This window comes from Aquarana catesbeiana, linkage group LG05 (genome assembly GCF_042186555.1).
Source record: "Aquarana catesbeiana isolate 2022-GZ linkage group LG05, ASM4218655v1, whole genome shotgun sequence".
In the NCBI taxonomy this organism is placed as follows: Eukaryota; Metazoa; Chordata; class Amphibia; order Anura; family Ranidae; genus Aquarana; species Aquarana catesbeiana.
The window spans coordinates 68,564,285-68,590,235 of NC_133328.1; the positions used below are offsets into that span (position 1 = coordinate 68,564,285).

A 25,951-nucleotide genomic window follows, 5' to 3' on the forward strand; every position below is an offset into this window, starting at 1 on the left:
GAATAATCTTTTTTATTTTTAAACTTACATTGGCCCAACTTGGTTAAATCTAATTCTTTATATCCTTAATCTGAAGGGCTACATTAAGTCAGCAATGGCGTCCGCCACCATTCAGAGAACAGCTTGTATTATGCACATTTTTCACATGTTTTCTTGGCTAGTAAAAGGCTTTCCATTGTCTAAAAAATGCTAAAGCTTGAAATACATGCAAAAAATGTTGTAAAAAACACCCAAAACCCAAAGGCGCTCAGCTCAAGTGTAAATGGGGCCTAAAGCACCACTCTAGGCAGGTGTAGGAAAGAAAATCTCCCACACCCCAAAATAATACACCTGTTTAATTGCAGGAAAACAATCAGTCTTGTGTAATAGCATCAGACGGGAACCTAATGTATAATGAAACAAAAATGTTGGGATGAGGTTTGATCACCCATAAAGCTTTAATTTACTGACCTAATCCACCTACAACTAATTGCGTACTTTGGTGAGATGGGTTTGTTTGGAAAAAAATTGTTGTAATCAAACTGTTGTAATTAGGTGTAAAGTGCATTACAGGTTCTCTCCTACACGCATGATCTAACGAGCATGATTTAACATGTGACCTTATGCTTGTTTCATTCTGTGTTTTAAACCAACTGTTCCAGTGGCACAATGACATCACCGACAGAGACACTTTTCAGCTCTAATTTTCCACCTGTGGTGATGGAGATGGAAATAAGTAATCGCCACTTAATGAGGCTGAGCCTAGAAATGAGAGCAGGCATATGAAACGGGCCACTCAGATTTAAAGGTCTTTGTGTTCTACCCAGACCCAGTTACTCTTGCTTCCAGCTATACCATGTTCTCCCATCTCATAAGCTGGAATGGAACTGTCTTCAAGGCTTATTGCTGTTTTGTCATTGGCTCTGACAACTACAATTTCAATAGGATGTACACGTTTGCCTACTGCTTGTACAGAGATACTTGGATGACTTGTAACAATGTCAATATGTGATAACAAGCTCCTTCAAAGGTTGATAGTGCTTATTATCACCCCTGAAGCAGCTTAAGGTAGCTTGGTCATTGCAGGTGATACTCAGACTGTGCCAGAACTTATGTCCTTCAGCCACCACATATACTCCATAGACTACATTAAGAAAACAATAGTGTGTTGAAGCCATTCTTCAGGCAAAGTCTTGTAAATGGTTTGGATTCTGGATTTAAAACATTTAGCCTCACTTTTTTTTTCTAGTGATACCTTCTCAGAACCTGACAGATTGTCAATGGGACGTGCAGTGAGAGTACATCTCCCCAACAGGGTCACAGACACCTACAAAGACCTGGTGGAGTTATAACCTTTCTTGACCTTTTGCTGTAGAACAGCAATGCCAAATATGTTTGTAATGTTCTCTTTACACTCTGCCTTATCAAAGCCGGTATATACTTGTAGACCTTATTTACATTTACGGTTCGGGGGTAAAAACAAGGGATTGTGCCATATTTTTACCACTCCCCTTAAAAGGAGAAGTATAGCCAAACCTTTTTTTGGCTATACTGCTCCTATGGATCATGGGAGTGCACTTAGTTCTGCACTCCCGTGGCTTGCTTTCTACTGATGTCAGAGACCTGGTCTAAAGTCTGCTGTCAGCTAATGTCACAGACCCGATCCAGGCTCTGAAAAGATCCCTAACATATAGTGGATATATGCCCAGAAGCCTGGACTGGCAGCAGGCTCAGCCTCTCAGCGAGCCACTTAGAGCATGAGCCAGCTGCTCGCTCCCTGCACTGACCACTGACAGTCACCAGCTCTCTGCAGGCTGAGGACTGAGTGATCAGTGGTGTTTGATCACTCAGTTCTCGGTCTTAGAGGCGGCAGGGGAGACAGCTGCAGCTGGGATCGGTGCTTTTAGATTCCTATACTTCTCCTTTAAGCTGCAAAGGCAGTGGAAGGGGTGTATATCTGACCTGGCAAAAATTCACCTGAATGGGGCTGCGACACAATCGCGTCCAATGCATGAGGTTGTGGCATAGTTTTCTGGGGTGAAAATGTTCAGTAAGGAGCCAACATATCGCCTCCTTGTGTCCATCTAACACTATTGTAAGCTATCCCTTGAAGTTTACTGTTTGAGAAAGTATAGCCATTAGCTTGTGGTGAGAGGGGACTAAAGGGATCAAAAAGCCCCCCAAAGCACAGTAAAGTCTTAGAACAGAAGGTTATCACATATTTTATTCCTTCACATATCCAAAAAAATAGCCATGGTTTCCATACACTACACTCAGGATGTCCAAAAAGCCTGAAACTTCTCTATACAGTTTGGAATAAATCACCCTATAAAACGGGCTGTACTGCACTATACATCGGCGGTTCTGGTTGTGTTATTGGCTGTTAGGGCCTAAAGGAATGATTTGCGTGACTCCACCAGCTGTCCTGAAATGAGGAATAATTCACTTATTTTTGGGATATGTGATGAATTGAGACATGTGAATACCTTCTGTTCTGAGAAGTCTCCACTGTGCTAAAGTTTAGTTTTGTAACCTACACCTCACCAATGACTTTATCGGGACTCTACCAGGATTTTAACTCCTACGCAGTGTAAGCAAAAATAAACCGATTAGCTGTACGTGATATTTATTCCTGTCTGGTGTTTATGGTCTGGGCCTAGGTGGAGGGTGGGGTAAAGAGTTGCAGTATGCTGCTCTACTACCCAACCGGACAAAGAGAAAAGGAACCATTGCCCATAGAAACCCCATTTACATCATGTCACCAGTGCAGCTTAGCTGAAGATAATTATATTGTGACATACTTGTGACATAACAAGTGGTTAATCATTTCCTGTCATTTGAAATGGATGCACTAGGAAGATTCCCTTGAAGTGAATATTTGAGACGGTTCACATTCACTGCTTTATACATATGCCCCATCCGTCATTATAGTATCTTACAAATTCTTAAATATATGCTGGTGGTTCACATAACAGTCTAGTGCCTTTTTCCAAGACACGCACTTCAAACACAACTATATTTAATTCATGAGACACAACCCACCTCTTACAGTGCATTCGGAAAGAATTCACAGCGCTTCACTTTTTCCACATTTTGTTATGTTACGGCCTTATTCCAAAATGGATTAAATTCATTATTTTCCCCAAAATGCTACAAACAATACCCCATATTGACAATGTGAAAGAAGTTTGTTTGAAATATTTGCAAATGTATGAAAAATAAAAAACGGAAAAAAAAAAATCACATGTACATAAGTATTCACAGCCTTTGCCATGACACTCAAAATTGAGCTCAGGTGCATCCTGTTTCTACTGCTCATCCTTGAGATGTTTCTACAACTTGATTGGAGTCCACCTGTGGTAAATTCAGTTGACTGGACGTGATTTGGAAAGGCACACATCTGTCTATATAAGGTCCCACAGTTAACACTGCATGTCGGAGCACAAACAAAGTCATGAAGTCCAAGGAATTGTCTGTAGACCTTCGAGACAGGATTGTATTGAGGCACAGATCTGGGGAAGGGTACAGAAAAATTCCTGCAGCATTGAAGATCCCAATGACCACAGTGGCCTCCATCACCTCTAAGTGAAAGAAGTTTGGAACCACCAAGATTCTTTCTAGAGCAGGCCGCCCAGCCAAACTGAGCGATCCTTAGTCAGGAAGGTGACCAAGAACCCGATGGTCATGCTGACAGAGCTCCAGCGTTTCTCTGTGGAGAGGAGAACCTTCCAGAAGAACAACCATCTCTGCAGCACTCCACCAATCAGGCCTGTATGGTACAGTAGCTAGAGGGAAGCCATCTTTAGTAAAAGGCACATGACGGCCCACCTGATGTTTGCTAAAAGGCACCTGAAGGACTCTCAAACCAGAGAAAAAAAAATTCTCTGGTCTGATGAAACAAAGATTGGCCTGAATGGGAAGCGTTATGTCTGGGTGGAAACCAGGCACCGCTCATCACCTGGCCAATACCATCCCTACAGTGAAGCATGGTGGTGGCAGCATCATGCTGTGGGGATGTTTTCAGCGACAGGAACTGGGAGACTAGTAAGGATTGAGCAAAAGATAAACGCAGCAATGTACAGAGACATGCTTGATGAAAACCTGCTCCAGAGTGCTCTGGACCTCAGACTGTGGTAAAGGTTCACCTCCCAACAGGACAATGACCCTAAGCATGCAGCCAAGATAACAAAGGAGTGGCTACGGGACAACTCTGTGAATGTCCTTGAGTGGCCCAGCCAGAGCACAGACTTGAACCCAATTGAACATCTCTGGAGAGATCTGAAACTGGCTGTGCACTGACACTCCCCATCCATCCTGATGGAGCTTGAGAGTTCCTGCAAATAAGAATGGGAGAAACTGCCCAAAAATAGGTGTGCCAAGCTGTAGTGTGCCAAAGGCGCTTCAACAAAGTATTGAGCAAAGGCTGTGAATACTTATGTACATGTGATTTTTTTTCGTTTTTTATTTTTAATAAATTTGCAAAGATTTCAAACAAACTTCTTTCACATTGTCATTATGGGGTATTGTTTGTAAAATTGTGAGGAAAAGAATGAATTTAATACATATTGGAATAAGGCTGTAACACCACAAAATGTGGAAAAAGTGAAGCACTGTGAATACTTTCCGGATGCACTGTATGTGCAGTAGAATGTCTTGCCATCGCAGATATGTGTAATGCAGTTGGCAAGAGGTTAATTTACACAGAGCTGGATAGCTGAAGCATAGCAGGGAGTAGTGACTTCCACATTCTTGCTCTGCACAGATTCAAACTACATTTCAGCTAGATTGAGGGGAAGGGATAGATTCAAAGGTAATAACATTTCCTGTGCTCTTATATGCATTGTTAAAAACTGAAGGTTTCGTTTACTTTAACGCATTTACTACATTGAGGTAAAAAAAACTTCTAGTGTCGGTCCCCCAATACTTAACTGATCTCAATCTAACACTTTGCCCAGGAGCAGCAGCTTTCTCCCTCCTCACTGGACTTGATAGGCGCAATGGGAGCCGGGGGGCGTGCCAATCAAATCCAGTTACAAGGGAACTGGGGGGTGGGCTGACCAGAACTGTGTGTGTCAATAGACACATAGAGCGCAGGTCAGGATCAAGCCTGCACATGTGCTACCATAGGAAGCGGCTTCCTCTGATGGCACATGGAGAAGAGGAGCATCCCCGAGCACCGGTGGGGGACCCAAACAGTGGAGGATCTGGGCTGCCATTTGCAAAACCATCGCACAGAGCAGATAAGTACGACATATGTAGTAGGAATCCATTGAAAAATGTATTAATAATTGGGCGATGTAACTAGTTTGAGTACAGAATATGTACACAAAATGCAGGTCTGCTTTATCTAATGGGATCAGATGTAGTAGGTACAGTGTGGTACAGTGACCAGTATGCAGTTTGGACAGGATGTGAAGACCTGTGGTCAAAAACATTTGCTTATTTGCAGACTTCCAGTAATGAAATGACTTCCATATATAATAAAGTTGAAGAAAAACCAATGGTGGGTAGAATCTTATACATCTGATGTTACAACTGCTGGGTGGCAGCGTGGAGATGGTATTTCCTGGCTAACCAAGCTGGCTTCTGATCTGGAGATAAAAAGCTCTATTTTTGCACTTCTGAAACCTGCCTGGTGTTTCTTCACGTGCTCATATTGCACAGTTTAGCTAAAGACTTTCTGTAACACTAACAAAGTTTGTCACCGAGAAAATCTATTCTACATTTTTGATCGCTACTGATCAAATGCCTTATGATGCCTCAGCTTACCACTAGAGGGAGCATTTGTCAATCTGTTTATTAAATACAATCAAAATATGAAATAGCAGGCATGTAGAACTGACAGGCATTAAAAAATACTTTCAGGCAAAGGTTATTAATAACTAAAAATATGTACTTAATGATATACTATATTTTACCTTGGTTCCTGACCATGTGACCCTTTGGTTCTTAGTGTCCGACCTTCACACCTCTTACACTTCTTACCTGTCTGCCTGGGTTCTTACCTGATACCAGATCAGCAATAACCTAGAAAAGAATGTGCTGTTCATCACTTGCAGCAAGTTTACAGTCTACATGCCTATTGCAGGGGTCCTGCGTAGTCCTGAAATGTTGCACTTTACTGCTGTGATGTGGTCACTTTAATAAACTTTGGACATTAACTTGAAGATCAGTGGTGTGCTAGCAATATGTGGTTTGACTCATGATGTTACAGGTCTCCAGCCAGCACTTGCTACAGCACCCGCCTACACCTTGCCATTTCCAGGATTGTGTGCAGTGGCCATCTCCTATATTGTGGTCCAAGTTTCTGACCATATCATGAAAGAGTCGCAGGCTCCGACCCGTTTCTTTATCATGACCTAGACTCTGCCCACCTTCCTTACCTTGTCCCAGTCCCTTACCATCTTTTGAGCATGTCCTTGACTCTGACATCTCCTGCATCATATCCCAGTCTCCTACTATTTCCTGTATCATGTCCTAGACTCTGATCATCTTCTATATCACATTCTATGACCATTTTCAGTATCATGTCCCAGACTCTGACCAGTTTCATTATCATGTCCTAGACTCTGGACATCTCTTGGTTATGTTCCAGACTGATATCTTCTGTATCATGGCCTAGTCTCTAACCATCTCTTGTATCATGTCCTAGTCTCCAACCATCTCTTGTATCATGTCCTAGACCAGGGGTGTCAAACTCAATTTTATCATGGGCCGTATCATCAGTATGGTTGCCCTCAAAGGGCTGGTTGTATCTTGAGTGCATTGTTTGGGAGTTTTTTACGTACATAGTTCAGGGGCGTGCTACGTACAGTGTGCAGAGTTCAGAGGTGCGCTACCTACAGTGTGCAATACCAACCAACCACCCCAGCTTCCCCCCAAAGCTTCCTTGCATCTCTACTCTCTTCTACCTGGCCCAGCTCTAGTACCTCCCTGTGTAGGCGGCTCTACTACCCGTGTATTTGGCTCTCCCTGTGTAGGTGGCTGTGCCTCGCCTTGCAGGGAAATCATTCTCTCTCAGATCATGGAGATCTGTTCCCGCCATGAGTGCATGCAGGGATCTGTTAGATCCGGGATCCAGTGAGAGCAAAGCTGTGACAGTGGGGAGTTCCCCTGTATAATATGCCAGATTCAGATCATTTCCTGTATGATTTCCTGGACTCTGATCATCTTCTGTATCACAGTCTATAACCATTTTCTGTATCATGTCTCAGACTCTGACCAGTTATTTTATCATGTCCCAGACTCTGAACATCTTTGGTCATATTCTGGACTCTAGTCTCCTGTTTCATGGCCTAGTCTCCAACCATCTATTGTATCATGTCCTATTCTCTGACCATCTCTCGTATCATGTCCTAGACTCTGACCATCCCCTGGATCATGTCCCAGACTGTGACCATTTCCTCTAATATACCAGAAACTTGAAAGTCTTCTCTGGCATTCCATGCACCAAATCCTATGTTTGGTATTGGTGATGTCAGGGGCTGCACTTGATGCCCCCTATATCTAGTATCTATAATTATAAGTGCCAGATGTAGTTCAAAAACCCTCCAGCTGACCCAGCAGTTAAACATGACCACCTACCTTTACTATTATGTAAAGATGAACACTTAGTTGTTCTAAGTTATACCCTGTCGCTAACAACAGTATCTGTCCAAACAGACTCCATGTACCCCATAAATACCTAGACACTGACAGCATCCAGACTTCTAACTCACACCATACCTCACAACTAATAGAAAACGCTGACACGTGGTCCAGGCAGCCTGGCTGACGCTGTGTCTGAAATCATTCTTTAAAAATACAAAAGTGTTACGTTCTTATCCTCAGATTAATAATGTGTTACATGTGCCTGCGATCTTCACTGGCCAGTTCATAATGACTACAGACTATAGGCATTATTCAGTAAAAGGAGCCATGGGCCACAGATGATGGTGGGACATACAGTGGGGCTTTTAAATATTTTATGTAAACCAGTCGCAAGTGGAGTCTCACTAAAGCTGGCTCTCAGATAGCAAGCAATCGTGCTGCAAGTTTGGAAATGACATGCTAATGACATGCTATTGCTAGACTTACCAGGCTTCACAAGTTTGTTGCACATTGCATGACTCCAGATCAACTTTCTTTGCAAACATTTTGCAAGTGTGCTACAAGTTCTGGTTCAGTTATGTTATGCAATAGTCATCCCATCACAGGGGTCACCGTGGCTGAATTTTCACGCTGTAGATTTGCAGAGCTCTTGCTGTAGACTCACCACTGCAACTTTGCTCTTGCTAGAGACTTGCCATGCAAATTTTCTATAAATTGAAAAAGTGTCACCCAGAACTTGTTCTTCATGTGCTCTGCAAGTTTACAACTTGCCAGTGAAAAGGTGTAGCAAGTTAGCGGACTAATGCCCCGTACACACGGTCGGATTTTCCGACGGAAAATGTGTGATAGGACCTTGTTGTCGGAAATACCGACCGTGTGTAGGCTCCATCACACATTTTCCATCGGATTTTCCGACACACAAAGTTTGACAGCAGGATATAAAATTTTCCGACAACGGATTTTGTTGTCGGAAAATTTTATATATTCCGATCGTGTGTACACAAATCCGACAAAGTGCCACGCATGCTCAGAATAAATAAAGAGATGAAAGCTATTGGCCACTGCCCCGTTTATAGTCCCGACGTACGTGTTTTACGCCACCGTGTTCAGAACGATCGGATTTTCCAACAACTTTGTGTGACCATGTGTATGCAAGACAAGTTTGAGCCAACATCCGTCGGAAAAAATCCATGGATTTTGTTGTCGGAATGTCTGAACAAAGTCCGACCGTGTTTACGGGGCATTACAGTTCAACACTGCCACAAATTTTTGGCAAGTTATCCTTTCTATCTGGGCTATAGACAGTTTGAATCTCGGGTGGTACAGCTGGAAGAACACAGTAGCTCAGCGGGACACTGACTGTGTTGATGGGGGAATCAAGCGATTTTCTTTCCTGCAACCCGTGGTCGCAGGAAAGAAAATTGCATCACCTAAGGCCGGCTTTACCTCTACGGGTTAGAGGGGTGCTAGAGCAGCCACAAGTAATGGATACGTGTCTACATTCAGCCCCCTGTGTTTTTAAGCCACAACCCCACACAGAACGTTTTTTTTTTTTAAGTTTTTTGATAGAATGGGAAATAGTTAATAAAGTTGTCATGTTTTTTTTGCTGTCTTCCTAGTGGGAGGATTTCTCCTAAATTCTTGTCCTGTGACCACACAGGAAGTTAGAGAAATTTCTTTACCAAACAGAGGCCTGCCATAGATTCTAATTCCTCCCCACTCTAAGAAAGACAAGTGTTTTTATTGCTTTTTGTGCTTTTATTGCTTTCTTCTTGCAGGTAATGACAGCCTTCTCAGCTCTGTTCTCAGTACAGGATTCCTTTGGCCTCTTTGATGGCTTCTCATCTCTGCCTGCAAAATACGACAGCGCAGTAGAAGGCAGCAGAAAAACCCAGTAGAATGCTGTTAGCCATTTACAAGTGTGACATCGTTCCTTTCATCTGTTAACACCTTTGCTGGAATGAAATGGTAAACATAAGGCTCCTGCACTGCCTCTTGCAGTGTCTGGCTGGAAGCCAAATTGTAAACCTTGACTGCGATTCCTCGTCTTAGGTGCTGTAGAATGTCCAGGAAATTTATCTTCACCTTTCTTTCTTTTTTTTTTTTTTCCTGGGCTCGTTCCTGTGTGGCCTGGAGCTTTGTTAATCAGCAGGCCTCTAAATGTGTCATATGGCCTGTTCTTTACCTTTTATAGCTGCCGGTTTCCGGAGTGGTATGAAAACCTCCACAGGCCCAACCTGCCTACTCCCTCCTTACTGCTTACCTAATCCCTGGGAGCCATACGCGGATACATTTGTACAGGACGCGTTGCACATTTTCCGGTTTGTTGCTGTCAGAAAGTATACTCAAACTGAACGCTCAGTAATCAATTTGCAGCTTTTCCCACATTGGTTCTATGACTGGAAACATCAGTTGTTTGCCAGTTATCTCTGCTTACCACAGGCACGTCACACAATTGCAGTGCATTACCTCATAAACGTTAGCATTAGGGTTGCCACCTCATCCCTTTAAACCCAAACACATAATAATTACACAGGTTCTGTGGCTGATTATGGTGGTAATTAAACTCACTTGGTGTCTTATCTGCATTAAATTCACCTCAGAACCTGTGTAATTCATATGTGTTCAGGTTTGAAGGGATGAGGTGGCAACCCTACTTAGCATGTATTCATTTGAATGGGCTGCCTCGCTTACCATGATGGCCTCATATACACATGTGGTTTGGGGCATCCAATGTAAATTGCATGTGTATAAAAGACATTTGTTGTGTTTAGTCACATATATCAATGAATGGCTGGGCATGGGTATACAGAGTGCTTGCATGAGCATAAATCCCAGAAGTTAATGCAAGCACAGCGTATACCTGCATACAGCTAGCTTACAGCCAGCCATTCATTACTATGGCTGTCTGTATGTTACAATTGTCTCTTCCAGACACGGAAATACATCTGCAATTTACATCAGGTTCCTCAAACCATCAATGATCATCATCATCGGATTGTTTCCGCTGCTACCCACGGCTCCAGTAAGCAGTGGAGACCACCGAGATGCGGCTGGAGAGGGGGGAGGCACCTCTCCTGCCACCCATATAAGTGATCTTGCGGCGAATCTGCCACTGAGACCACTTTTATGCTAAAGCTGACCACCCACTGTTTAAAAAAATACCGCTGTTATGGCAGCTATCATAACGTGTCTCTTCTACAATAAAGAGCCTGCCTGCTTGCGGATTTTTTACTTTCAATTTAATCCATCTCTGGTTTTAGGAATGCAACTGGGACAATTTACCTGCTTTTAATACCTGTACTACCAGTTTAGCACTTTTGATAAGGTTTGCCAGAACATACTGTACATGGACCTCCATTAATTGTGCTTCGTTGCTCCTTATCCTTTATGTACAAGTGTTCCTGATTGTGCTTAGCATTTAATACAGTTAATTTCCATGAATTGCCTGTAAACTAACACTTCTGACAGTTGTTTGAATATTGATAGATTAAGTAATTTGTTCAAAATTATATTTAACAGCAAATAAACAAATGCATATTAATTTTTTTAGGCCAAGCTAAGCTCCCTAAAAATATCCGTGGAACAACAAATTCACTGTAAACAGACATTTCCTACTCTTTTTTTAAAGAGGAAGTAAACTCTGAAATGTTTTTATTTTTTCCTTCCCTGCAAAGTAGTCATCGCATACTAGCACATTATGTAACACTTACCTGCAAACGAAACTGGAGGCCGCATCCATCTTTGCCTGTATTCCTTCCAGGGCTGTGGACTCCGACTCTGTGACTGGCCGAATCCACGTAACATAATTCCCGCGCATTACAGCACACGCTTCTGAACAAATGGCACGGGCGGCCGTTCCTTCAGAGCGCATGCACCCATGACATCATCGGCGCAGTATACAGTAATTTTCTCCTAAATGGCGCACGTTTAGGAGATATTTACATTACCTATAGGTAAGCCTTATACTGACAACCGCAGAATACTCAGACAATGACTACATCTGATTGGCTTTAATCACTGCTAGGCCAAGATTTTTCTGCCCAGCTTGTTTGATCTTCAGATCACAGCCTGTTAAGCCAGGTAGTGCCAGGAGGCCACATATGGTCTAATTACAGCCGATTTAGCACGTATTGGACAACATTGGAGCTGTAAATGGCCAACAATAGTAAGGCTGGCCATAGATGGATCTCTTTTTTTTTTTTTTTTTTTTTTGCTTAGCCTATGGGCAGATTAGCCTTTCCACACAGTCAAGGTGGATGAAGGGATCCTCTCTGCTGAGACTTTGGGGGTTATTTATGAAAGGCAAATCCACTTTTCACTGCGAGTGCACTTGGAAGTGCAGTAGCTGTAAATCTGAGGGGTAGATCTGCAATGAGGGGAAGCTCTGCTGATCTTATCATCCAATCATGTGCAAGCTAAAATGCTGTTTTTTATTCCCCTTGCAAGGAGCAGCCACACATGGATCACAATTTAGCTGGTCCCTGCTGAACTTGCTTAATTTCGATCTATCTGGCCTATATGGCCAGCTTAACAAAAAGGTCTTCTTGGTAGTACCAAGGACAGGCTGCAGGAAATCTTTTCTAGTTAGGCCCTTTTGTAATCGTCTAAACTTTTACTTTTTTGACCAGGGTTTCTTTTAAGCTGAATAGAGCAGAACGCCTAATTCCATTACAGATACATTCTGTGCTGTATTTGCCTGGCTACATCTTGATGGCTGTATCTGATGTAATACTCCGCCTGGGAAGCTATGACAGCCTTCCAAACAGCTGGCTTCCACTGGGTAATGGAGGGATGGAAGTCAGTGCATACAGGGCCACATCACCAAGTAGCATGGGTGCATTATTCCATCCACACACATAACATTTCTCTGGATCTCACTGCTGAGTTTCACAGGCAACAGAACTGCTTTACCATATAAATTCTTCACACATAGCGCCATTTTTTCCTGCGGTAATGCTTTATGTTTATTTTTGTCCAGATCTGAAAGTTAAATAATTAAAACTGGAAAACTGCATTGTTTTTGTTAAATTAAAGAAGTATTTTATTTAGTTTCTATTGTTCTCCTTTTTGCGTTTTATTATTATTATTTCAGGTACTTATATAGCGCCATCAATTTATGCAGCACTTTACATATACATTGTACATTCACATCGGTCCCTTCCCTCAAGGAGCTTGCAATCTAAGGTCCCTAACTCACATTTATATACTAGGGCCAATTTAGACAGAATCACAATTAACCTACCAGCATGTCTTTGGAGTGTGGGAGGAAACGGTACCCAGAGGAAACCCACACAGGCACAGGGAGAACATGCAAACTCCAGGCAGGTAGTGTTGTGGTTGGGATTCGAACCAGCGACCCTTTTTACTGCTGGGCGAGAGTGCTGCCCACTTTACCACTGTGCCGCCTTTTGTCATCTTCACTGCACGTTCAGAATAAATATTAATTTATTTTGAATGGCGCCCCAACACACTGTTAAAGCAGGGGCAAGGTGTCTCTATTACAGGGGGTCCCCGGGTTACGAACGAGATAGGGACTGTAGGTTTGTTCTTAAGTCGAATTTGTTTGTAAGTCGGAACAGTACCTTTTTTAAGTGCAAATCCAGTCTCAGAGTCAGGAAGTGAGATTAAATCCATCTAATGAGGATACAGACAGTATAATTTTTTTTATTTTAATTATTCTTTACTTTTTTTAATTACTTTGTTATTTTTTTTAAATTTAATTTAATACTGTATTTCTTATTTTTTTTAATTTTATTTTTTTATCAATTTTTTTTCACTTAACTTTATTGCTATCACACAGGAGAAAACAATTCCCTGTGTGATAGCAATTGGAGGTGACAGGTTCCCTTTATTGACCCTGTCACCTCCTAGCACTGCTAGATTTTCTGTCATAGCTGAGAGGGGAGGAGCACAGCTCTCCCCTCTCACTCTACATGGGGGCAGGGACAGGAGGAACAGGTACAGTACACTGCATATTGTGCATATATTAAGCATATTACAGTACTGCCGGACTGCTCACCTGATGGCACAGCAGGGAGATGGATAGATGGTGTGTCCAGGCAGGCCGGCCGTGGTGCACCTCCGCGGGGCAGCGCTTGTAGGAAAGACCGGGGATCCTAGAGGCTTCACTAGGCCGGACAAGGCCGCGGTGACGTCACTCGGGCCCCGTTCGTAAGTAGGGGTCGTTCGTAAGTCGGATGTTCGTAAGTCAGGGACCCCCTGTACAGCACACCACAACTCACGTCAAATGTTGCAGTGCACCACGTTACCATGCAGATGAAGGTTGCCATTTTTGCTGTCTCCTGAAAATGCCTCTCTGTCAGGCTGTTGCTAGCCAAGGTTGGTTGGTCTAATTTACTGGCACAGGACACTAATATGGATCTTACGACCCTGCATCTAAACTCATGATTGCCTCTTAATGGTCACATCATTTTAGTGCAGTAAGTTATGCTGTTGACAGTTTTACAGCTAACATTTCATTTGAAAGGTGTGTGACAGCAACTATTCATTGAAAATCTGCTGATATTAAAAACCTAATATAAATGATGCCATATTAATATTGGGGGTTATTTACGAAAGGCAAATCCACTTTGCACTACAAGTGCAAACTACAAGTGCAAAGTGCACTTGAAATTGCACTGAAAGTGCACTTGGAAGTGCAGTCGCTGTAAATCTGAGGGGGACATGCAAGGAAAATAAAAAACAGCATTTTAGCTTGCACATATTTGGATAATAAAATCAGCAGAGCTTCCCCTTATTTCAGATCTACCACTCAGATTTAAAGCGACTGCACTTCCAATCCAGAATCCAGCGATGTTCATAAAAGCTGAGGCCCTCTTGGCTCTCTCCCTCCTCGTTGGTTCAGATACAGTAGCAGGAGCTGTTGGCTCCTACTGCTGTCAATCACAGCCAGTGACAAGGAAGCGGGGGGGGGGGGGGGGGTCGATGTGTAATGGATACACAGCGGGGCTCAGCAGTGAGCATGCATGAGTGCTCCTATAGCAAGTGACTTGCTATGGGGGCACTCAGCGAGGGGGGGATCCAGGAGCACCGTCGGGAGACCTGAGAAGAGCAGGATTGGGGCTGCTACTTGCTAAACCATTGTACAGAGCAAGCAAGTATGACTTATTTGTTATTTTAACAAAAAAAACCTTGAGACTTTACAATTACTTTAAAGCTGAGTTCCATGCAAATGGATAAAACACAGATGAAATGGATAAATGGAAGCTGTTTCAACTGCCAAATAATTTGTATTTCTGTCCATCCAGTCCTGAGATTTACACAGCTTTGCTACACAGTACAGCCTGTTGGCAGGACAGAAAACCTATTTTTTTCTCTGCTGCCGTTAATTTACAAGTCTTCTCCCCACCCCCAATCTGTGACTGGACGATGAAAGGAAAATGGCACACTGTCACTCTGCATTCTCTTACTATCAGCATGCTATGCTATTTACTGCTTCTCTCTCCCCCACACTGAGCTCTGCTCTACAGGGGTTTGGAAGAGGCTGATACCAAATCATATTCAGGTACTTACACTGCTTGCATTGAAGAAAAAAACACAATTGCATTAAGAAATACGGAGCTTTGTTAATTTGTATCTTTTGTAAATCTGCCTGGAGCTGCGCCTTATGGCCCATACACACAATCCGAAAATCGGACGAAAGATACTGCTTTCGATGCGATTGTACGATAATCAGATCGTCAGTATTATCGTCAATATTATTCGATCGGACAAGCACGAAAACTTTCCTTGTACAATACCAGATTGTACAATTTTCGTTTAGTCAGTACAGTTGTCCTCCGAAAATACAATACAAATACATTACAACACACGACATCACTTCCGATTTTTTTTTTCTGTCATACGAGAACTTTTGTGACTTTATTAACCTATGAAATATCTACCTGCGACTAGTAAGCGAAAAAAGTCGGACGATCTGTCGTCTGATTTTCGGATCGTTTGTACGGGGCATAAATCAGCACTTGTTGCTCTTGCCCGAGGATATCTTGACCTGCTGCAGTGTGTTTTATTGGCAGGTCTGGCTGGGTGTACGTTCACAGCCATTATTCTCCTGCTCCTCTTACAGCTCGATGCTGAACTGCGTCATGGCCAACACACCGACCAAGGGAGGAATTATATCCTGAACTCTAGGCATGGCTCTCTGTACCAGAGAAGAATGATCAGTGCTTGCTCTAATTCTAGTCCATTGGAATTATGCTTTAAAGGTCTCAGTGATTCATTCACCTGGCTCTAGTAAAAGAGGAAGAAGTGAAAAAATTGGCTTAGTGTCTCTTTGGCACTTTATTTTTCCATTGGTAAAACTATTTATTCCGAAAAATATGTTTTAAAGCTCTGCCTTATTCCCTGCATACCATACAGGTGACACACAAGCAGGAAGGGTCTGCAGAGTTAGTCGGTCATCTTGAAATAAAGAATGGTAACTCATCTGGTCAGGAATATTCCTTAATTTCACCAAATTTGATGCCAAGTGCTGGCCCATAGAGCTAAGCCCCATCCACCCACCACCATTCCATGTCCATTGCCAGTTGCCTCTTTAACTAACAAAGGTGGGCTTGTTAAACAGCAACACTATAGTGATGCCAGCACAAATTAAAGTGATCGCAAAGCTTTGATTATTTTAAAAAAAAAAAAATAACAAACATGTCATACTTACCTCCACTGTGCAGCTCGTTTTGCACAGAGTGGCCCCGAACCTGCTCTTCTGGGGTCCCTCGGTGGCTCTTGAGGCTCCTCCCCGCATCAGATGACCCCTTAGGAGAAGCGCTCTCCTGGGGGGTTACTTTGTGGGCGCGCTCCCGAGTCCTGCATTCGCCATCCATAGCCGCCGAATGCATGACTCGGCCCCGTCGCCCTACGCCATTGGATTTGATTGACAGCAGCGGGAGCCAATGGCTGCGCTGCTATCAATCCATCCAATCAAGAGCCGAGAACCCCGGGCGGAGGGACAGCGCGTCCCCGCTGGGTCAAGTTCCAGGGCTCAGCTAAGTAAAACGGTGGGGCTGGTCACTGCCAGGTGTTCTTTCACCTTAATGCATAGGATGCATTAAGGTGAAAAAACACAAGGGTTTTCAACCCCTTTAATCCCATCAAAATAAACAATTATTGAAGATCCAAGTGGCTCACAAAGTAATCACCGATTACAGGTTTTAGGCTAAAAGGCTTTAGTCATAGCTATGACCAAGGCCGATTAGGATGAAACGCATAAGCGATGATTGCTTTATGAGCTACTTGATTCACAATAAAGTTGATTTGGAGGAATTGCTTGTGTGCCTGCATATCTATATAGTTGCTTATTTTCTCATGTCTTTTTTTCTATTAACTATAAAATATAAGACTGTAATGAGTTAATAAATATCTAATATATCTAAGCTCGAAATCATGCGTGCGGTATTAAAAAATATTCATCGTGGTGTCCTTAGAAATGCGTTTTGTCAATAGGCGTTTATGATTGTGTGCACCTCCTGTGTGCTTGTGGTACGCTCACTAAAAAGAAAAAATAGTTTTCTGAAATTATTTAGGGGTTTGGTTATGCTGTCAATTTAAACAGTGCTAAAGGGTTTAGTATTCAGCTCTATTAATTACTAGTTGTGCTCTAAAATAAAAATTTTGGTGCCAAAATCAAAAATTCAGGATGCACTTGGCTGAAACCGAAATTGACGGTTTGTAAAAAATTGATATACTTTTATAAATAATTGTATTATATTCTACTTTTTCATAATATCATGAACTTAAATGAATATGAATTTTATTGTCGGACATTAAAAATTCTGCTTGCTGCATTATTTGTGCATATTTGGTCAGTTAAAAAAAAAAACACACCAAACACATACCTCCCCATTGAGCCTGGGTTCACACTGATGCGAATTTACAGCGGGTTTGATGCGTTTAGGAACACACAGATTCGCAGGTCACGTAAAAAGCATAGTATTCCATAGCTTTGGTTCACATCTATGCGTTGCGAATTTGGTGTGATAAAAAAAAGTGTTCTGTGCAAGTCGACTGTGGGTGCGATGTGAATTCCTATGGTGCAGTGCGAATTTTATCTTCATAGGGTTCAATTGAACTTGCAGTAAACTCTCAGCACACAGTTCACATCTCTGCAAATTGTTTACTGTCTACCTCCTGAAATTCGCGGTAAATTCGCACCTGTCCACCTCAAAATACAAGGCAAATTCACACCTCACACAGCACAAAAAAATGGATCAAATTCGCAGTACATCGCATTGTACTATATATATATATTATCTGTTCTGATCTATTTTTAAAATATCTATTGTTATCTATTTATTTAAACAGATTATATCTATTAATTTCTTAAAGCGGTGCTCCAGCCACAATTTTTTTTTTTTAAAGTCAGCCACTACAAACACTGTAGCTGCTGGCTTTTAATATGGACACTTACCTGTTCAGGGAGCCCGCGATGTTGATCCCCCGGCTCGGGTGCAGGCGCCACCATTGTAACTAAGGATGCTTCCACACTAGAGCGGGCGGGCGTTGACGGTAAAACGCCGCTATTTTTAGCGGCGCTTTACCGTTGTTTTTGCAAAGGTTCTCGGCCACTAGCGGGGGCGCTTTTAACCTCCGCTAGCGGCCGAAAAAGGGATAGAACGACCCGCAAAGCACCACTATGGTGGCACTTTGCCGGCGGTTCGACGGCGCTGCCCATTCATTTCAATGGGCAGGAGCGGTATAAACACAGCTCCTTCACAGGCCCAAAGATGCTGTTTGCAAGAGTTTTTTTAATGTCCTGCCAGCGCATCGCCTTAGTGTCAAAGCATTCGGGCTTTCACACTGAGACTGCAGGGGAGCCGTTTTTCAGGTGCTTTACAGGCGCTATTTTTAGCCCAAAAGCGCCTGAAAAATGCCTCAGTGCGAAAGGGGTCTAAGGGAAACCGTCAGTGGAGCGTTCAGGCTTCACTGTCGGTTTCCTGCTGCTCATGCGTGAGTCACGTGGCGCTTTCTGAATGGCCCATCGTCTTCTGGGACACACACAGGTCCCAGAAGGCAGTGGGGTGAAGGAGAAAATGATGCCCTGGGTTGTGGCCCAGGTAGGATGGAAGTACACTCAGTACTTCACATAAGATAAGTAAAAAGAAAAAAAAAATTATGCAAAAACGAGTGGTGGAGGGGTGGTCATTCCTTTAAGCACACGTTGTAAAATAGGGTGGAACTCCGCTTTAACTTTTCAGTTGCAGCACCCTATGCAAAATCTGGAAGCACCCCCACCCCATCACATTAGAGTTCTCCCATCACATGAGAGTGCCCTATCACATCAGAGTACCCCCATGTCAGAGTAGTGGGTGTGGCCTCCTGTGTCCCCCCCTCTATAGTGCGCTGTCTGCATAGTCTATGCACAACATAGTAATAATGTAATAATGTCACTGCTTTTCTTACAAGGCAATATCTGGATTTGAATAGGCATTTGGTACACATAAAGTTGATTTATATCCTTTGTAGCTATAGAGGAAGATATTTAAAGCGGTGTTCCACCCAAAAGTGGAAGTTCCGTTTTTTAAGCACACCTTACCCCCCTCTTATGCCACATTTGGCGTGTCATTTTTTTAGGGGGGGGAGCGGGTACCTAGTTTTGACAAGTACCAGCTCCCACTTCCACTCTGGCCGCTTAGGCGGCTCAAGCGGAAGTTCTCATCTCCCCCCTGTGATCTTCTGGCACACTTCACAGGTCCCGGAAGATTGCCCGGCCACTGAGGAGGAGCAGCGCGACTAGCGCACCCGGCTGTGAAACCGCAAGCTGTCACAGCCGGGGTGCCCACACTTGCAATTCTGGTGCTGGGGAGAGACAAGGAAGAGAACCGAGGGTTCAGGCGGCCGCATCTGGACCATGGGACAAGTGAGCGTGTGTTTATTAAAAGTTAGCCGCTACACTTTTTGTAGCGGCTGACTTTTAATATACACAAATATGGCTGGAACTCCGTTTTTAAATGTATGTATTTTTTTTTTTTTGTGCCCGAAGTTCATCTTTACTTATGCCTGTTGAATTATTCAACACAACCTATGGAAAATCACATCAATAGGAATTAAAACATTCCTAAAACATTACAATTTCCAGTCATTTTCTGTCCACAAAGGTGTAAGTAGAGATAAGGAAGAGGTAAATGTTTAATTTTGCTCATATCTTTCACCTTCCTGCATAATAAATATTCAGGGAAAAGTTAGCACCGTGGAATGATGTCTCTGCTGACTTTATCTGCCTGTGATGTTTTTATTTATATATTCTAATTAGAAGCTTAGTGTTCCCCATGTGGTCTGGAGAGAATAGCTAATTGACGGTGCTTCCTAATTTGCAACATCATGAGCTCATAGTAAATGCTTCTACCCTAAATGCTATTAGCACATGCTTGTCATGAGTCGCATGCACTAAGTAACGTTTCCCTTTTCTCTTTCACAGTTACCAGTTACAACAATGTGTTAGACGCAAATTCTGATTCTGATGATGAAGACAAATTGCACATCGTAGAAGAGGAGAGTGTTACGGATGCAGCAGATGGCGAGGGCGACTTGCCAGAAGATGATTTGCCAACCGACCAAACAGTATTAGCAGAAGGCAGCGAAAGTGTGAAACAAAGTTGCTGGGATGATGAAGGTACAGTGTACTGTTTTTCCTGTTTGTTTTAGAATCTACAGGGCCGTCTTTACAGTCCAGCTTGTTCCTGTGACTCCAAGGCCTTATCCATCTTTATTCTGACTAAATGATAAAGAGTGTCATGCAGGCATTAAAGCAGTCCTGTTTTTAGGTGGCCTGGGGCTGCATTTGGTCACCTGCCAACTTTTCACTGCTGTCAGGGACCTTAGCAAGGACAATCCCCTCCCGACATCCAGCTTAGCTGAGACACACCAAGTACAGACCTTCAATCAAGCTTCCTTTTTCATCAGGCTGCAAGTTCTTCATAAATGAATTTGGAGAATCACAACCAATATTGTAGGCAGACCTTAAAGCCCGCACCCTTAAGGGATAAAGCATAAAGAACTATATAACACTTCCGGAGCCTGTAGCAGACAACTACTCCAAGAAACCACTCCTATAACATGATCTACTTTGTAGAGCTACCATGGAAGTTTAAATATATGAAGATAGAAAAAAAAAAGATAAAATGTAGATATATGTATAAACAGCAAGGAAGTATTGAACATGTAGGCTCGGTTCACACTAGGACGACTTGGGATCCGACTTGTAAGCCCTCAAGTCGCCCCAGAAAGAGATTCACATTACAGTGAATGGGAGCGTCTTAATAGACACTACTGAAGTCGCTCCGACTTCAGAGCGTACTCCCTGTACTACTTGGATCCGACTTGGTAGGCGACCTGTGCCATAGAAATCAATGGAAGTCGCCTCCAAGTCGGATCTCCATCTACAGTCAAGCGACTTTGCAGGGAAAAAATTTAGTTTGCCCAGGCAAACCCCTCCCTCCCAGAGAGCTGATTATCCTGTGATTGGCCACAGCCAAAGTCGCCTGTCCTGGAGGCAACTTGAAGTCGCGTTGTAATTTGCTGAAGTCGCGTTGAAGTCGCCGTACAAAGTCGCGCTGAAATCGTGTTGCCCCTGTGTGAACCGAGCCGTAGGAATAGTGGTGGTAGGAATACATCCTTGCTGTTTATACTTAATATGTTGTGTTATGAGTGAGTTAATACATACATCTATATTTTAGGATGCAATTACATATTTTTTTTTTCACTAAGGCCACATGTACACTACAGCTTGTAAGGCCTCATGTACACTGCTGCAGCAGTTGGGCATTTTTTTCAGCTGCCCCTGAACTCTCCTCTATGTTATCTTATCAGTACATGTACACAGGGTTGTTTCTAGGCAGTTGAGTTTAGAGGCTTTTTTTGGAACGCAAAAAATGGGTTCAGAAGTTGAGTTTAGAGGCATTTTAAGCTCCAAACGCGGCTAAACACAGTAACTCACCTTTAGCCTTGCTGTTTATACTTATATGTTGTGTTATTGTGCATTTTTCATTTTGGCTATTTTTGTTTAAAACGCAAACGCGGCATGTAAACGTGGCAAAACGGGCATTTTAAACGTACATTACTATCTGTAAAGTTAAATCGTTCAGGAGAGGTTATAAAAACATTCCGTGTGTATAAAGCCTAAACGGACCTTTAGGAACAGTTGGGTGTCTTTTTTTCAGCAGCCCCAGAACTCTCCTCTATGTTATCTTATCAGTACATGTACACAGGGTAGTTTATAGTAGTTTCTAGGCAGTTGAGTTTAGGAACATTCTGGAAAGTCGATATTTTTCAATTGCAAATGGTCAGAAATGATACTTATTGAAAATGTTTCTACACAAAAATGCTTGCTCATTAACGCCCCTAAACGTGACATGTCGGTTTCTAGCTGTCAAGTTACATAGTTTAGAAGAGGTTTTCAAACGTCCAGTGTACACGAAGCCTAAAAGGGTAATTTTGGGTGGAATTTTGATTTTAATAGGTATACCTTGTTTTTAACTCATGTTTTGTTTCTTTATATTTTTGCAATAAAATATCTTTGTTAAGAAGTTGGTTGCATAAGATATATGTATATATATATTTTTCTTTTTCATATATTTGAACTTCCATGGTAGCCCTACAAAGTAGATATTTTTATAGAAGATGTGCAGATATATGGGTGAACCATGACCTGCACCCTTAAGTACCCTGATGCCCAACCTGTAGCCCTAAAGGTTGAATGTGTTAGGGGCTATAATAGCAGTAATCCATAGCAGTTTCTTGCAGCATGTCTCCAGAAGACTAAGGCAGGCCACAGATGATGCAATTTTGAAAATCGCTTGATTCCCCTATCAACACAGTCAGTGGTAGCCTCCCTGGCGGTTTTCCCGAGTGTGACTCGGGGTTAAAATTCAGTACCATTAGCGGTAACCCCGAGCCACACTCGGGATCGCATTGCAGGATCCTGGGGCGGCGTTACTTACCTTGTCCCCGGGATCCTGCGATGTCCCCCGCAGTGTCCGAGGGCTCCGTCCTCCTCCGAAGCCTCTCCGTGCCAGGCTCCGTTCCCTGCGAGCGGCGCAACGCACGGGGGCGGAGCCTGGCGGCAAATTCAAAAAAATGTCAAAATCATAACACATACAGTACTGTAATCTTACAGATTACAGTACTGTATGAAATGATTTCACATCCCTTTTGTCCCCAGTGCTCTGGCCCATGCCCTGCATGCAGTTTTACATGATATACACTGTTCTTTCTGCCTGGAAACTGGAGATTGTCCATAGCAACCAAAAAGTGTCCCTTTACGTCAAAAGTGGCTTTAGACCAGCTAGAAAACAGCGATAGTAAATTAGAACACTTGCAGAATTGAGCGATAGTGAATTGTGGGGAAATTTATTTTATTACTATTTTTTTTAATTTTTTTTAATTATTTATTTTTATTTATTATATTATAATTTATGTTTTTGTGTTTCAAACTTTATCATACCCGGGATATCTACTAGACTCTGGTTTGGACAGATTTAAGTGTGTTATTGTTAAGATTTACAAACCTACAATATAAAACGCCAAATTTCCATGCAAAATAATTGTACCGCTTTCAGCACCTAAAATCCGAAATAATCATACCGCCAGGGAGGTTAATGGGGAAATCCCTCCCACTGAGCTATTGTATTCTCCCTGCGGGGGGGGGCACGGGGAGCTGTCCCTGGCAGAAGAACACAGTGGTCACTGCTGGGGACTATAGCTGCAGGCAATAGTCGTATGCTAAATATCCGACATGTTGGTTGTACCCAAGATGATCGATGGGATTGACTTAGGTATAAACAGCTTGCTCATAGATGGTTTGAATCACAGCCAGTTCCTCCTGAACTGGCCAAGATTTGAACCGTCTATGGCTGGCTTAATACATCCAGAGTCTCTGACCATCTCCTGAATGATGTCCAGTGTAGCATTACATATACTTAATAACTGGTGCAACCCCTTACTGATGTCAGGGACCACATTTGAGACCCCTTAAATCTCATGAGTTGATCACCACTGCTCTAGTTTTTTTACATAGGAATATGTGGAGGACCCGCTCTGATAGCAAGAGTAGTTTGGCTGAAAAGACAAGCTGAACATCGCTATGTTGACATGAAATGGGGCTTACCATTGAGGACTGAAAACATAGCAGGGCGGCACAGTGGTGTAGTGGGTAGCACTCTCACCTAGCAGTAAAAAGGGTTGCTGGTTTGAATCCCAACCACGACACTATCTGCCTGGAGTTTGCATGTTCTCCCTGTGCCTGCGTGGGTTTCCTCCAGGTACTCCGGTTTCCTCCCACACTCCAAAGACATGCTGGTAGGTTAATTGGCTTCTGTTCAAAAATTGGCCCAAGTATATGAATGTGAGTTGGGGTCCTTGGATTGTGGGCTCCTTGAGGGTAGGGACCAATGTTAGTGTGGAGCGCTGTGTAAATTAATGGCGCTATATGGTTACCTTAAATAAATAATAATATAATAGATGAGCATCTTAATGAGACACAATGTACAGGGGTAGGGACAATTGTAGACACTCACTCTGGATGGACTGGTGTCTTTATAACAACCTTACTAAGTATGTAACTATGTAGCAGAGTATTGATCCCCGTCACACTCCACCCAGAAATGGAGCAATTGACACTGGGTGGAATTATTCTTTAGAACATGTCTGTGTAAGTTTCTCTGTAAAGACCGTTAACTTTAAACAATTCATTTCTGAAGGTACATTGCTATTTTGTAACAGTGAAGGGAAGGGGATGCTGTGGTCAAAAATACCGAACCAGAATCCTGATTTTATTCAGAGATCTGTACTGGAAAAACAACAGTCTGAATTGGATTCGGTATTTATAGCCAGTACAGATGCTTTAATTTTTTTCTCCTGATTTTGTAGATTTAACCATTGGTATCTTTTGCACTTTCAAACCTATTTTTATTTTACATTTGTTTTCCATTATTATTTTGTATTTTACTTGGTTGAATGTCACATTTAAAATCATTTGCTAGATGGCAAGATTAATGTGCTTAGAAATATATATGTATTTAAAACCAATGTGTGTTTTAAACACCCTATGTATTTACTAAAAATATAGTCAATGAAGACATTGGGCCAGTATCCTCTACAAAAATACAAAAAAATGGTGCACACAAAGCCCAAAGATTGCAAATACAGTAGTATTCTTTTGGAAATTTTCAAGAAAGGTACTGGCCCTGTACATTCTCCAACAAACCTAAAATGACAAATAGAAAAGTCTCTTACATAGGTTTTGTGTGCGTTCATCGAGTGATGATCTAATGCACAAATAATGTTATCATGAAACTGTTTTTAATCAGCTGGGAGTGTATCAGATACATACACATTGCAGAAAGGCAGGTTTGGTTATTCGGAAGAGCACCTTCGTTTTTTTCACATATATGGCAAAGAAATTATATGATAATGAGCATCAAGACTCCCCACACACTCCTGCAGACACATGTAGCTGTTTGGGCATGTTCAGGAGTAAGCCATATATTTATTTATTTATTACAGGTACTTATATAGCACTGTCAATTTACGCAGTGCTTTACATATGTATTATACATTCAGATCAGTCCCTGCTCTCAAGGAGCTTACAATCTAAGGTGCCTAAGGCTACGTTTCCACTATTGCGACCCCAAAGTCGCTCGATTTAGAGTGCGACTTTGATCCAACTTTACAGTTTCTGGATCAAAGTTGCATCAAAAGTCACATCAAAGTAGTGCAGGAACCTTTTCAAAGTCTCTGCAACTTTAAGTCTCATAGATGGGAACGGATGCCATTGAAATCAATGGGTTGTAACTTGTCATGCGACTTTATGTGTCCTGAGTCACATGACAAGTCCCACTAGTGGAAATGGAGCCTTACTCACATACATACACATACTAGGGCCAATTTAGACTGGAGCCAATAACCTACCAGCATGTCTTTGGAGTGTGGGAGGAAACCAGAGTGCCCGGAGAAAACCCACACAGGCACAGGGAGAACATGCAAACTCCAGGAAGGTAGTGCTGTACTTAGATTTAAACTTGCCCCTTAATGTAACCCTGGCCAAATTATAAGAAAACTACAAAGCAATCTGTGAAAAAAAAATAAAATAAAATACAGTTCCCCATATCTGTAACTGCAAGACAGGTCTTGGTTTGTATTGCTTTCCCTGCTGTTCTGTCACAGGACGGTATATTGTATTGGTAGCAAAGGGAACTAGAATGCATACAAGTTCACAAGTACAGGGACTTCTGAGGTCTGGCCATACCCATGAGCTTCTTAATGGAAGCTGAAGTGACCCTGCTACTAGGGACTATGGAACCTTGCTAATAGCTCTACCAAAGTGTAGGCCTGTGCTTGATTGCTTTTCCCAGCATAATGCAAAGAATAT

The 25,951-nt window shown here is 42.5% G+C and overlaps 1 protein-coding gene across 2 annotated transcripts in view; it reads left to right on the forward strand.

Annotated features, from left to right (window-relative positions):
- ZEB1 (zinc finger E-box binding homeobox 1) overlaps window positions 1–25,951 on the forward strand; it is a 236,990-nt gene that overhangs the window by 138,136 nt on the left and 72,903 nt on the right. For both annotated transcript variants that reach the window (XM_073629854.1, XM_073629853.1), the window contains exon 2: window positions 20,003–20,197. In XM_073629854.1, the coding sequence (XP_073485955.1) occupies window positions 20,003–20,197 (195 nt within the window). The remainder of the gene's footprint in view (window positions 1–20,002; window positions 20,198–25,951) is intronic.